This window comes from Miscanthus floridulus, chromosome 16 (assembly GCF_019320115.1).
Source record: "Miscanthus floridulus cultivar M001 chromosome 16, ASM1932011v1, whole genome shotgun sequence".
Lineage (NCBI taxonomy): Eukaryota > Viridiplantae > Streptophyta > Magnoliopsida > Poales > Poaceae > Miscanthus > Miscanthus floridulus.
In genome coordinates this window covers 17,923,980-17,939,586 of record NC_089595.1, presented here as the reverse complement: position 1 = coordinate 17,939,586, position 15,607 = coordinate 17,923,980, and the positions used below count along the sequence as shown (strand labels likewise).

The 15,607-nt window shown below is 45.1% G+C and overlaps 1 protein-coding gene and 1 pseudogene across 1 annotated transcript; both read left to right on the top strand.

Annotated features, from left to right (window-relative positions):
• Positions 1 to 6,238: 6,238 nt before the first annotated feature.
• Positions 6,239 to 6,724, top strand: LOC136510354 (uncharacterized). Its single transcript, XM_066504836.1, has one exon. The coding sequence runs from the start codon at positions 6,239 to 6,241 to the stop codon at positions 6,722 to 6,724; it is 486 nt and encodes a 161-aa protein (XP_066360933.1).
• Positions 6,725 to 8,347: 1,623 nt separating this feature from the next.
• LOC136510352 (uncharacterized) lies at positions 8,348 to 13,576 on the top strand (annotated as a pseudogene).
• Positions 13,577 to 15,607: the final 2,031 nt, after the last annotated feature.

Sequence of the window (15,607 nt, the reverse complement as noted above, 5' to 3'; positions counted from 1 at the left end):
TTTTTGGCTGCAGGAGCTGGACCTCGCGTTTGACACCTTGGATGTGAGCCACCGCCGCCACCATATATAATCCGTTTATGATGGATTAATTGCTCCAACCTTTTGTAATCGGATGGATGCGTGTGCCGAGCCCTCGTGCCGGCAATCTTGTAATGCGATTTTGCGCTTAGCCATCGAGCTCAGTGGATGGAGGGCGCGCCCGGTGTCTCATCGTTTCCTCCTTTTTGCGCGGTAGCTTTTGACGACTAGTTAGAAAATTGTAGAAAATCCATACTAGTTGAACTTGCGGACCGTGTTCAGCTCGGCGAGCATGTTCTTTGCCGAGCGGTAACGGACGTCAAGGAGGAGCTTTGATTCTACGAGGGAGAGCGGCAACGTGGAAGACCGTGTTCCATTCCTCGTAGAATCGAAGCTCTTTCGTGGCCAAGTACGGTGCCATCCGGTGGAGAAATGCTCGCCGAGATGATCATGTAAGCAAGGTCAACTAGTACAGATGGTTATTTATTCACACGTCCCGATATCGTCGCAGTAGTATGTCAATCACCGTACCCAAACGTAGTATATATATAAATATAAACGATAATCGATTGTTATGTGTGTACACTGCTATTCTTCTGTTAATTTGCGGAAATATCATGTGAATTACTTACCTGCCGCAGTAAAAGACGAGAACACAATGACCATGGCCACGGCCATGAAAAATGCCAACGACACTTTCTTGGCAAGCAGAGTAGTGTTAAACGCTCTGGAAACCTTTAAACTTTATCAGTTAAGATTTCCCCTTCAAACAAGCTAGGCACTTAAATAAGGCTTATGCTAGATTCTATCACTAGTACAGATACAGAAATGATTTTTACAAATGTTACTATCCTTGAGGTGGCACGTCTTACAGGAGTTCATTTTATAGATATAGTTTTTATTTTTTATAGATATATCTGATGGTGTAAAAGCTAGATGGCTGCCCTGAGAGACAACATGGATGAAGAAATGATGAATATTATCAACACCGGCACTCAATTTGCCGATGGTGACCAGCAGGATGTAGATGACGGGAGTCAATACCTGGCTCTTGAAGATAACCAAGAAAATATTGTGCAAGAAAATACAGGCGAGGTATATATATTTATATATATATTTCAATATTATATATATATATATTTGAATATCTATCATCTATTATATGTAGCCCTCTAGATCGACGACAACAACGGCGAAAAGCAAAAAAATTCGAGGCCCGAAAAAGCCATTGGAGGGGCGCTACATAATATCGGAATTCAATATCGAGACAGGCGAACCACTTGGTCCACACGCAAGGAAATTTGTGCAACACTGTGGGTGCCTTATAAGGGATAGACTTCTGATCAGTGCCCGTGAATGGAAGCAAAAGATCAACGAGCCTCATGTTAGTTTTGTCTCTGATCTTGATAAGAATTTAATTTGGGATGATATTCTTCAACATTTCACGTTGCAAGCGGATGATTATGATGCTATCAACGATGATGAATTGAAGGAACTAGTTCAAAATTGGGCTATGAAGAAGATGGCCACATAATTTCAGACTTGGAAGAAATCCCTATACACGAAATACGTCAAGAAGGACGTAACACCCAATTTCAATACTAGTGGCCCGCTCGCGAAGTTCAGGCCCTACTGGAATGATTTTGTACAGTACAAGACATTGGAAGAGGGTGAGGAATGGGTGAGAAGGAACCAAGAGAATGCCCGACAGAAGGTATACCACCATGGCATGGGATCTGGTGGCTACGCGACTATCATTCCCAAGTGGGAAAAAATGGAAGTGGACATTCTTGCCAAGGGTATCACACCAGAATCACTCAATTGGCCCAAACGCGCGAAGAATTGGTTTTTCGCTCATGGGGGAAGACTGGACCTAGAGACCGGGAAGCTGGTTCATGGCTTAAAACTCGAAAGAGCAACACAAAGATTATCTTATGCTCTACAAGCTAAAACTATTGGTGCGTTCTGGCCCAATAGAGAGAAGGATGAACTGATGTATGCCCTCGAGACCGCTGAACACAGTGGCCGAACAAGAGGTTTAGGATGGAATATTTCTTGGGAGCATGGTTTCCCTGACGACAGAGATACCTACAGAAGCCAGCATAGAAGGAATGATGAGGATGCAGTGCGGATCAGCAGGTTGGAGGAATTGGTTCGTGAGTCACGGGAGGCGTTGCTTCAAGCACAGGAGCGCGAAAAAGACATGCAAGCTAGAATGCAGGACGAAATCATAAAGCAAGTGCAAATAGCAATGAGTGCCCAGAGGCAGGCATCATATCCAGGAATGAACATTAATATTAGCCCCCCTAATCAGTTAAAAAGCAGTTGCGCTTCCATGGAGTTGCTAAATCAAGATGACGCAATGCTACGTTTCCCCATGGATGACATCACTGCACCGTTTACATCATGTGAGCTACATATTCCAAAAGAGAATGCCACAATCATGGTGGCTCTCGGTGTTTTTTCTCCTCCAGATCCTACCAAGACACCAAGAATCCATGGGGCAATAATACCACCTGAATATGTTAGCGTCTCAGTTGATAGAGTTAACAAAGGTTTTAGTGACCTGCCTCTTGACATTCCAGGAGGTGATGGGGAGAAGACTCTAGGAGAAGCAGAGAAAACATTCATACTATGGCGCAAGCGCTACATCATTATTCCCGGGGTCTCTAGTCCACCACCACTTCCTCAACTGCCAGACAATAGGTGCGGACAAAAGTGAACGAAACAATTTTTTCACAAACTTTCTATTGACATGCATGATTAATAATAATAATTTTTTATACCTAATTATTCTTTTTTGTAATCACACAGCAGGGCCTCCGCCAACCTAAGTCCAATTATTCAATCTCTAGATCATCATAGTGTTCTGGGCAATCAGGCGGCAACGCCGCCACCACCGCCACCTCTAAGGAGGTCTCCAACACCTCCAAGGAGGTCTCCAACGCCTCCAAGGAGGTCTCCAACGCCTCCAACGGCTGCCCCGCCTCCCTTGATGACTAAGATGAAGCCAGCTCCTAAGAGGTCCACCCTGCAAACAAAGTCGTTGTCCCACCAGCCGGCAAAGAAGAAAGCCTCATCTAATCCAGTTATTCCCCAAAAACTGTCTTTCGATAAAAGTGAAAAGGAATTAAAAGCTGCAGTAAAAAAAGATGTGGACAGTTTCTTCGAAAAAGTAAAAAAGCAAGCAGAGAAAACATTCATACTATGGCGCAAGCGCTACATCATTATTCCCGGGGTCTCTAGTCCACCGCCGCTTCCTCAACTGCTAGACAATAGGTGCGGACAAAAGTGAACGAAACAAATTTTTCAGAAACTTTCTATTGACATGCATGATTAATAATAACAATTTCTTAACCTAATTATTCTTTTTTGTAATCACACAGCAGGGCCTCCGCCAACCTAAGTCCAATTATTCAATCTCTAGATCATCATAGTGCTCCGGGCAATCAGGTGGCAACGCCGCCACCACCGCCACCTCCAAGGAGGTCTCCAACACCTCCAAGGAGGTCTCCAACGCCTCCAACGGCTGCCCCGCCTCCCTTGATGACTAAGAGGAAGCCAGCTCCTAAGAGGTCCACCCCACAAACAAAGTCATTGTCCCACCAGCCAACAAAGAAGAAAGCCTCATCTAATCCAGTTATTCCCCAAAAACTGTCTTTCGAGAAAAGTGAAAAGGAATTAAAAGCTGCAGTAAAAAAAGATGTGGACAGTTTCTTTGAAAAGGTAAAAAAGCAACGAGAAGAGAGGGAGAACCCGGAGAAATCATACTTCTACCTACCTCCAGATCTTCTAAGAAAGAAGGTGGACCAGAAAAAGCGGGAATCTCAAGAGACCCAGCCAAAATCGGACTATGACCGCTCTCTCACCAAGTCTTTGAGGCGGCGCAGAAAAAGACTAGACCAGGGAAAGGTGTTGCACAACTCGGACAACAATCGTAACAATCAGTCCCCCCTCTTGTCGTTCGTAATCAATATGGTTCGAACTTAGACTTAGATGTCGATTTTGAGGAGCTGGCTTAGTTTTACGAGGAAACTGGTTTGGACCTTGCCCAAGTGCTCACTGAAGGACCATCTGCTCCGAAAGTGGATCCTTGGAAAAATTTGAATGTGGAAAGAGTCTATACAACCCTGAGGCCTTAGGTGAACTGGGTATGCAAATGTACCTGCTAAACAAGTGGTACATGGCAGCGTGTGAATGGGGAGAGGCCTTTGTTACTGTCAGAGTTAGAAACCAATATTACTTCCGTGGCGATGACGTTATATATGTCGAGTTTGAAGAATTACACCAACTATGTCACCTGGACTCTCTCGACAAAAGTCTCATTAGCTGCTATTGTCTATAAGTGTGATTATTTTCTACTATTAAAGTGTATATATAAAGCTACATGTATATATATACATTATATATCCTCACACTATATTTTTATATATGCAGATATGAGATGACAGAACTCAGAAAGAGAAAGGATAATGATGTTGGTTTCGTTGATCCAAATGTCGTATTCAAACACCCTAATTCCTCGCCTCAATGGAAAGCTGAACTCAAGAAAAATCTCATGATGTTCTTAGTGCACCAACAAAACAAGGACATACTCTTCCCCTACAACTTCAAGTGAGCGTTAAATAATTAATGTTGATCATATGGACATTTGTTCAATTATTTGCTTACTAGCTAAGCTATCTCCCATATATATACATATATGTTGACTCTAGTTAATGTCGATCATATTTGTGTATAAAAACATATGCAACAATCACTAGATATTGATGGTCATCGATATGGCCAATAGTCGGTTGAGAATCTTAGACTCGTTAAGAAAAGAGCAAACAAAGTACCAAGACATGATAGATATTATCCAAGGGTAATATGGTATCTTTAGCAACTATATATACCCCGATCTCTTAACTGCAACAATTATTAAAGACCAAATTAATGTTTTATTTTATTGGGCGCAGTGTTTGTAAAAGTTTCATTGAGAAGCACCACATGAAACATTGCAAAGCGCCACTGGATGTAATCGCACACAAAGTAAGTACTATCTACATTTATATATATATAATTCAATTAACACCATGCATGCTTTCAATTCACCGGATCTTTTTTCTCGTAAAAGTGGGTTCTGAGGCAAGAACAGGGAAACAACTACTGCGGATACTATATTTGCGAGTTTATCGGGGCGTACACAAAAAGAACTCCTGAAGAGATCCTCAAAGTATGTTATATAAATATATTCACTTATTCACAATTTCTTTTGTTGCTCATATATATAAGTAATCAAGTGACCAACACACACACACAGATATATATATATATATATATATATATATATTAATACTTTTCCTTTAACTTTTATTGAAGACTGTATGGTTGAAGGAAAAAGTCATACGACATGACCAACTGAAAGCAATTCAAGAGACCATAGCATGATTTCTTAATGACCAGGTCCTCAACCCCGCCGGCGAGTTCTACAATGACGTCAACGAAACATGGAAGCCAAAACTAGATGGAGTGATTTTGTTATCCTGAGGATATGATAGAATATACAATGCAACCTTTATTTGTAATATATATATACACACACACACACACATACATACATATTATATGTACATAAAATAACTTACAATATATGTATATGCATGTAATATATACATTAGTTTCATACTTTAGTTTGTACAAAATGTTCGAACATTATAAACGTGTAGAATACATATATTATTAGCATCGTAGAATGCGTATTCGAAAACCTATTCGAAAACCAAAATGAATCATCAATTGAAAATAGAAACAAAAAAAAAGAAAAAAAGGAAACCTTTAGTCTCGGGCGCGAAACCGGGACTAAAGGAGGGGACCTTTAGTCCCGATTTGCTACTCCCGGTTCCAAAACCGGGACTGAAGGCGGTTGAGAACCGGGAGTACAGCCCGTTTCTCTACTAGTGGGAGCGGGGCGCCGAGGGCACGGCACCGCCGCTAACAAGGCGTGGACAGCGGCCGGGGCTCCTCCTCCCTTCTTCCTCCTCCCTTCTCCTCTCCACCTCCCTTCTCCTTCTTCCTCCTCCCTTCTCCTCTACTCCCTCCCTTCTTCCTCCTCCCTTCTCCCTTCTTCCTCCTCTTCTCTTCCTCCTCTTCTCCCCTTCCCTTCTCTCCCTCCTCCCCTGCTCCTACGGGCGGCGCGGCCAGGGAAGGGACGGCCGGGACACGGCCGCCGCTGCCGGAAATGGCCGGGCGGCACCAGCCAGCCACCTCTGGGCGACCGAGGCAAGGGGGGCCGAGCCGCGGGGAGCTGCCGGGGCGGGGCGCGGTCGGCAATGGGGGTGGGCGCGGCGGGCGCGGCCGGCGACGGGCGTGGTCGCGGGCGAGGCCGGCGGAGGGCACGGGCTCGCGCCGCATCGGGCGGTGGGCGTGGGGAGATGCGGGGCGGGGAGCGGCCGGCGCGGGGGGGCGGGGCGCGGCAACGCGGGTGGTTGGGCGCGCGGAACGACACGGCGTGAGGGGCGCGGGCGCCGCGCGGGCGCCGGCGCGGAGTTGCCGCAGGGGGCACATGGGTTGCTGGGGGCGGGGCGCGGCGACTGGGGGTGGGCCGGCGGTGCGGCCAGCGACGGCTGCGGTCGCGGCAGAGGCCGGCGGAGGCGCGCTGTCGCGCGGCGAGCGCGGGGAGCAGCAACGGGGGTGCGCGGCCGGCGACGGGAGCGGTCGCGGGTGAGGGCTGGGCGCAGGGGCTCGGGCGGCGACTCGCGGCGGCGGCGATTCGCCGGCGAGGGCGCGGCAGCGGCGGGGGGTGGGCGTAGCGGCGGCTGGGGTGGGCGCGGGGGAGCAGGCGGGTGGCTGGGGGCGCGGGGGTTGGGCCGGTGGGGTTTTACTGTTTTTTATTTCAACTTTGCCGAGTGCCCCCTGGGCCGGCACTCGGCAAAGCCCACTTTGCCAAGTGCCCCGCATGGCACTCGGCAAAATAAATTTTTTTTATTTTGGGCCCAAATTTTTTTCTGGGGCCTTGTGATAGTATTTCAAACTCTTTTTTAAAATTTGGGGCAATTTTGACTTTTTTTTATGTATGTCATTAGTTTATTTCGTTTCATCGAATTTTTTGGGATATTTCAAATTTGAACTGCAGGTACATGGAATATTAGACTTTGGTCATCCAAAAATTGATACTCATGATATTTAGGGTATGTTTAGGCCGTATCCAGGAACTCATATGAAATCTCGAGCATATCGTTGACGTAACATGTCGAGGTACTTGCCGGAAATGTGATTTTAAATTATATAAAATGCAAACGAAGTCCAAAAATCACGAAACTTGTCGAGGCGTCGTGTGATCACATGTGGAGATGTCTGGGTTTTTGGCATCCGACGTCACAACTTGCTCGAAACCTTCTCAATTTTTTACCACAGCCTCCACATGCGATAACACGGCGCCTCAACAAGTTTCATGATTTTTGGACTTCGTTTGCATTTTATATAATTTAAAATCACATTTCCGGCAAGTACCTCGACATGTTACGTCAACGAGATGCTCGAGATTTCATGTGAGTTCCTGGATACGGCCTAAACATACCCTAAATATCATGAGTATCAATTTTTGGATGACCAAAGTCCATTATTCTATGTACCTGCAGTTCAAATTTGAAATATCCCTAAAAATTCGACGAAACAAAATAAACTAATGAAATATATCAAAAAAGTCAAAATTGCCCCAAATTTTAAAAAAGAGTTTGAAATACTGTCACAAGGCCCCAGAAAAAAATTTGGGCCCAAAATCAAAAAAAAAATTATTTTGCCGAGTGCCATGCGGGGCACTCGGCAAAGTGGGCTTTGCCGAGTGCCGGCCCAGGAGGCACTCGGCAAAATATGTTTTTAAAAAATAAAAAAAATTGCCGAGTGCCTGGGGCTGGCACTCGGCAAAATAAGTTTTTAAAAATAAAAAAAAAAATTTGCCGAGTCCCAGCCGTTAGGCACTCGGCAAAATCTGACGGCAGGTGGCCGCCGTCACGGGTCGGCCACCTTTTGCCGAGTGGGATCTTAGCCCAGTTTTGTCGAGAGCCAGGCTTTACCGAGTGCCTGGCACTCGGCAAATCCACATTTGCCGAGTGCTTTATTTTGCCGAGTGCGGCACTCGATAAAATATTGCTTTGCCGAGTGCCCCGATAAAAAGCACTTGGCAAAGTCTCAGGCACTCGGCAAAGTCCAGTTTTCGAGCAGTGTATATTCTAGAGTATCTATATGTGTTTGGGGTTAATTACCTTTGGCTACCACGGCCCATTTCCCTCGTATTACATGTTTCGCTTGCCTTCATTGCATTAAGTTTGGTGAAGAAAAGCGAACCTTGATGTGGGTGAACCAGGTGAGGCTATATATCTTGCCTTCAGTAATAAAGGACTACAATTTAATAAAACCCCCTCCCCTCCCCTCCCCACCCCACCCTCCAAGACGGGGTAAAGGGCGAAGGTGCTTACAAAGTGGGGACGAAGAAAGGCCGAAAAGGTGAGATGGACAGAGCCCCCGTAAGAGTGCGGGTGACACCGTGTTGCTAGCGAAATTGCACACGAAGATGACCGAAGCTTAGCCAAGTGTGAGATGCTAGAGCTCATCTCATTGCACCTCTAGTGAAACATTTTGCAATACCATTATTATGAAGGCAAATACCATCCGTGACCATGGATATTGAGGAAACATAGTTGTTGCAAGAACATTGTGTAATTTGCTAGAGATGGACCTTTAATTTGGCTCCACTATAAATAGCGGAGCACTGTAACTGACAAGATAGAGAAAGATTGTTAACCGGTACTGTGTTCAAAAACGAATAGAGAGATGAGAGAGTAAAGAAAAGTAATTCGCTTTTCGTTGTTGGTATGAAAGACTAACTTGTAATGTTTATATCTCTTATTAGACTAGTCTCAGTGGGGTTTCATATCCCGAAGGCTTACATGTGTTGTAAACAGTATGGACTGATTTCATCCGATCCCTATAAAACTCAATTTATTCTCATAAAACTTTAATCATCTCTTTATTCATTAGTATAGTATCATGTCAGCATATTTGCTACGTTGATAGTTTATTTAATATTAATGAAACTCTCGTGAAACCTTCAGTGAGACTACCTTACGATTCGAGCTGCTGGAGGAGCATTATTCATGGTCTAGAATTTTATTAATTCAACATGTATTTATGGTGTAAATAATTGAGTTATGCCGAGATGGATGGGAAGAGATAAGGATCACGAGGGCAATAACGTAGCTAGGTACGAAAGCGCACGGGGACTTGGAAGCATCATGGAGATTTTTCCTATGCCCGTATCCACGTGCATTAGCTCGCAAAGAATCTCTCCGTCCAGTATGTAGTAGTAATTGGTGCTCTGATCAAGATAAAAGAAAAGTACGTTATATGTCGCCTGAGCAACGCAAACTGAAGATAATATAAATTACTCCAACTAGCTTCTTCATTGTCGGTGGCGCTTGCATGCGTTGAACTCGACGAAGCAATGCAAGTTGATATGTACGTTGGGCCAGTCCAAAAGGATCGTGTAGCAGGTTAGCTAGCTATTAGGTCGTCACTCTGGTTATCTATAAATACTACGCAAAGCCATGAGCATTACACAACACAAAAGGCACACTACACACAAGAGATCGAGATATAGCGTAGCTAGCCTTTGCTGCATTCGTCGTTAATTAGCTAGAGAACCCTCCGAGCTTCGTAGTGACTCCATCGCTGCACCTGTGTCAGCGGACTTCACCAAACTCAGCTTCGTAGCTAGTATATTCGCCGGACTGGTCCAGGCAGCCGGAAGATATCCATGGATGGAAAATCTGATCTCGGCAAAAGATATTTTTCAGTGACTTCCCGGTATACGATGGTACTGGTCCAGGCAGCCGGAAGATATCCATGGATGGAAAATCTGATCTCGGCAAAAGATATCCATGGATGGAAACTCGTGGCTCGCGTACAGGGAGTCTCAATCCAAGCTGGTGGCACACACCAAATATTCACCATCGTGTTTGAGACTGAGAGGTACGTATGTGTATGTATGTATATTGTACGCCGTACCTGCTCTGCTCCATGTTTGATACGTATAAAATAGTACTCCTCCCGTTCCAAATTATAAGTCGCTTTAACTTTTTTGATACTGCATGCAAGCATGTGTTCCTCGATTGGCTGATAATGCGATTTTTCCCGAGCTATATTAAACTGCCATGCTAACAAACCAAATTTTTATAATATATAGCTCGATCGTCCAGTAGTATACTTATACTATTCATTCACAATGAATGAGCTGATGATTTACCCTAGCTACCTACTATTAAATATACAGGTTTAAGGCTCCACGCTCCTTACCAATGGAGTGATAACAGGTGGGTCTGATGAATGGGCAATTTACGGTGGAACTGGAATGTTTGCTATGGCAAACGGTGTCATTAAAAGAAAATATCTTGGCGATAGGAATGGTTGGAATTCTGATGAACTTACCATGGAAGTTTTCTGCCCGGTGCTTGGCTCATCACAGCAGACCGTGTCATTAAAAGAAAATGTCTTGCCGATAGGAATGGTAAGTTTTCTGATGAACTTACCGGGAGAGAAATCTATCTTCAATTGATAGATAGAATATAATCAGCTACATGCAGCAGCAGGACAATAACGGCCGCCTTTTTTTTGGATATAAAATTTTGTGGACATATAATATACTGGATGCAGCAGGGCTCTATCACGAAGATTGGATTATGGGTTGGAGAGGGAGGGTCGGCACAGGACATAACAGAGTCACCAAAGCGTCTGCGGAGCCTCACCATTCGCTTTGGCTATGCTATCGAGACTATTCAGTTCACTTATACCGACAAAGCTGGCCAGAAGCACACTGCTGGCCCATGGGGTGGACATGGTATCTATTCTCAGACGGTGAGTGAGTTTTTTTTTCATTTGGATTATATTATATATTACCCTTGTCTGTCAACAAATACTAGCTTTTTTTTTAGAATTACACGGTACAACGTCGACGCTCACAACGCACGCATACTCACCCCTATGAACACACGTACGCAAATCATACCCCTATAAGCACCTCCGAAGGACTGAGCCGACAAACCTCGAGATTCACGAAGTCACTACAGGCGCCCTAGGGACGTCGCATACCACTGAAAGTATAGTATCATTAAATCTTGGAATAAATTTAGAAAAATACGAGTACACGTGCCAAGTCGAAGACTTGAACCTGGATGAGCAGGTTTCATCACAGGGAATGCAACCAACTGATCCCAAATACTAGTTAATCAATGATGAAAATATATATGACGCATAACAAAGATGATAGCCAAACAGAAGCAGCGAACGTTACTAAACATTCTGCCTTTATATACAGACTCTTATCATTATCTAAAAAAAATATACAGACACTTATATACACTACCGGACTCAGGAGCTTTGGCACTCGGCAAAGGCCATAAAGCACTCGGCAAAGCCTTTGCCGAGTGCCACATTCGGCATACCTCACACGGCAAAATTTTGGTCGGTAAAGAGGACTTTGCGGAGTGCTTTATCTCGGACACTCGGCAAAGCCTTTGCCGAATGCTAAAAAAACACTCGACGAAAAATAAACACTCGGCAAAGAATGAACCGAAAAAACCCCGAAAAAATAGCAAATTTTTTTTTCGCAAGTCGCGGCATTTGTCGCGCAACATTCGCCCGGGCGCGCTACGCGGGCGGTGGGATTCGAACCCGCGACCTCTCCCTCGCGTGTAACCCCTCTACCACTGCACCACACTGTCACTTGTCTAGATTTCGTTTTGGTTCTCCACATACACTACTACAGAAATAAGATCTAGTCCCGGTTGGGAACTAGCTCTACTCCCGGTTTCCCAACCGGGACTAGCAATCCGGGACTAAAGGTGTTGTTCTTTAGTCCCGGTTTGCCACAACCGGGACTAAAGATCCTCCCAGCTTTAAAAAAAATAATGCCTCCCATCGCTGCGCCCCGTGAGATTCGAACCCAAGACCTCATGCACTGCCTCGCGCGTAGCTTACCACCCCACCTACACAACACATCTAACAATGGATGGGATGCTTTCCTTTTGAACTAACCCATCGGGGGACCTTTAGTCCCGATTGGTGCCAATCGGGACTAAAGGGTCTACCTTTAGTCTGGATTGGTATTACCAACCGGGACTAAAGGTTGGAGGACTTTTAGTCCCGGTTGGTGGCTCCAATCGGGAGTAAAGGTCCACCTTTAGTCCCGGTTGGTGTCTCCAACCGGGACTAAAGGTCCCCTGCCACTGTGCCAAGCGCAGTAGCCGTTGGGCAGGGACCTTTAGTCCCGGTTGGAGACACCAACCGGGACTAAAGGCCTCTCTAGTCCCGGAGGCACAAAATGCCGAGGCTAATGCCAAATTGGGACATCGTTTTAAAGTCTATTCTCTAGTAGTGATATTATACTAAACTGAGTGTAAATTGCTTGTTTGAGGCCCTAAACGAATTCAAATCAAAAAGTTGTCAACTACAAAGTTTCATAACTTTTCGAAATCTACAACTTTCATTTTGATAGTTTCTCCATTTGAGGTCATTTACAAAATTTGAATTTCAAATTTGAGAAATTCAAATATAGTTTTCGTTGACAAGATGATTTCAAATTAAAAAGTTGTCAACTACAAAGTTTCATAACTTTTCGAGATCTACAACTTTCATTATGGCCGTTTCTCCATCCAAGGTCGTTTGAAAAATTCAAATTTCAAATTTGAGAAATTTAGACGTACTTTTTGCTGGCAAAATTAATTCAAATTAAGAAGTGTTCAACCACAAAGTTGTATAACTTCTCAAGATCTACAACTTTTATTTTGATCATTTATTCATCCAATATAGTGGTACTAACATTGTTTACAAAACTTAGAGATCTCTCTTCTAGTTTTCATGAAACTGGAGATGTAGATTTTATGAACAACGTTACTATCGCTTTGTTGAATGAAGAAATGACCAAAACAAAAGTTGTAGATCTTGAGAAGTTATACAACTTTGTAGTTGAAACTTTTTCATTTGAATTAATTTACTGCTTCAAAATGTGCTTTGTAGATCTTGTTTGCCGAGTGTCAAAAAAAACACTCGGCAAAGACATTGTTTGTCGAGTGCAAAAAAACACTCGGCAAAGAACTTGTTTACGAGTGTTTTATTTCGCCGAGTGTTTTTTTTACACCCGATAAAGAGCTTCTTTGCTTTGCCGAGTGCCTGAAAAATTACGCTCGACGAACCATCTAACACTCGACAAAGAGCCGGTTTCCGGTTTCAGTAGTGATATATCTCTTCCTCATACGTGCAGATCGATCTTGACGACGACGAGTACGTCAAGGAAGTTTCAGGAACATACAGAGAGGACGGACCATATGAGAAACCAAATGGGGGTATTCCTCTCTTAACCTCGTTCAATCTTGTCACCAGCACCAGAACCTGGGGCCCATGGGGCTCCAAGGATGGGACACCTTTCTGCATTACCGCGCCAAACAACGGCAGCATTGTGGGATTCTATGGACGTTCGGCGGGAAGATCCATCGATGCCATTGGTGTTTACCTGCGTGAACTTTGAACAGCAGGCCTAGCTACTGCCTGCTCGATGATCCCTTTTAATTTGGTTCCCAACTTCACTTTGCTTTGTTTCACGGTACAATAAATACAGTTAGCTAGCCAGAGACAGTGATCATTATCTAAAAAAAAAGCCAGGGACAGTGATGCACTCCTGTGTAAAATAAAGGTCTTGATCAAAGACTGCTGCTGTATTATTAAATCATTTCCTTTTATCAGATTTTGGGGGTTTTGCATTAAACAATGCTTATTAAATGATGTTTATTTACTAACACCAATTTCTGATTATTGCGACCACCAAATATGACGTACTGCCTAAATTAGTCAAAGATCTCAATTGCCACTACGAGCGTGGTAGAAGTAAAATTTTCAGCATATTTGTACATCCTCATTTCACAAAACCTTGTATCCCATGACAATCGCACCCTCAGATTTGCTCTAGTTTTGTCCTTGCGTGGTGGAAAGGCTAATCATATTATCACGTAGGTTTCTTTTTTTTTTCCGATGGCCATAGTGGAAAGGTCAATTATTATCGATCTGGCTTTTGTTTTTCCCCCACTGCCGTGGTGGAAAGGAGAAACATTGTCTGAGTAGATTAGGGCCTGTTTGGTTCAAAACTGCTAATTTTTAGCTAGCTAAAGCAGCTGCTAAACTTTAGTCGCCTCTATTTAGTTGGGTGGACTAAAAGGGCCTAAACTTGACACCATGATGTGTAGGATGACCAAAACACCCCCCACAGCACCTGTCTTCTTCCCCACCGATGAGGGCCTGCGCAGCCTCGAACCGGAGTTGCAGGCGTCCGAGCACCTGATCCACCACCCGCCCACCGGATCTGGAGCTCGTGGTGGTGGAGCTCGTCAGATCTGCCACCTGCCCGCCTGATCCGCCACCCGCTCGACGACGGAGGGAGCTCGTCGGAGAGGCGGGCGCCTCCACCGGATCCACAGCGCCCGCGCCGCCGGCCTCGCCCTCCACTGGATCTGCCTCGCCCGCGCCCTCCACCGGATCCGGCCGCACCCGAGGTAGAGACGCCGAGGTGGCACCAAGGTGGAGGCGGAGGAGCTCGCCACTGCCGGCCCCTTGCTCAGAGAGAGAGAGAGAGAGAGAGAGAGAGAGAGAGGCACCGTCACGGTGGAGGAAACGAAGGGGCGCCGGCGAAGGGCACGGCGGGAGGAAGGGTGGAGGATACGGGAGAGAGTGAGCTCGGGATAGGGTTGGGGTGGGACGGGCAGCGGCAATAATGAGGGGCACCCTCTGTCCAAAGTTGGGTTTAGTCCAATTTAGCTCCCCTTGGTGACTAAACTTTAGCTCCCCTTTTAGTCCCATTTAATCCATGTATTTGGATAAAAAGTAACTAAATGGGCTAAAGTTTAGCCAGCTAAAGTTTAGCGGCCAAAACCAAACACCCCCTTACTGTTTTTTCCCACTGCCGTGGTGGAAAGATGAGTTGTCCTCGAGCAGAGGCTTCTATTTTTTTTCCCCATGCTGCCATGATGGGAAGGCGAAATATTATCGAGCAAACTTCTGTTTTTTTCCCACTGCCATGGTGTAAAGACGAATCATTATCAAGCAAACTTCTGTTTTTTCCCACTGCCAGTTCCTGTATATTTTTATTCAGTGCACAAAATTAAAGACGCATCCCAATCCAGTCCATTATTTTAATTGATTATGAACAACAAGCTAGCTATCTAGGTCGGCGCGCTGAACATCTATAAATTAATACGCAGCCAACCCTTGTTTGGAGCATATCACACAACACAAGGCACACACTACACACAAGCAGCACAGCAGAGAGATCAGCAAAGCAAAGTAGCTAGCAATGGCGACGAACCCTCCGAGTAGCGTAGTTGCTCCCATGGCTGCACCCTTACCGGTGGAGTTCACCAAATTCACCTTCCGTACCTTGTATATCCGCCGGACCGATCCAGGCAGCAAGGAGATATGTCTCAGGCAGGGAGACCATCTGATCAGCTGGGGCGAAGAAACATCAGTGACTGCCCCATATATGATGGCCGTGGCTCTGACGCCAGCCTAG

Bases quoted from the DNA above. Each gene is read 5' to 3' on its own strand.
- LOC136510354 (XM_066504836.1), top strand. From the start codon at position 6,239: ATGGCCGGGCGGCACCAGCCAGCCACCTCTGGGCGACCGAGGCAAGGG.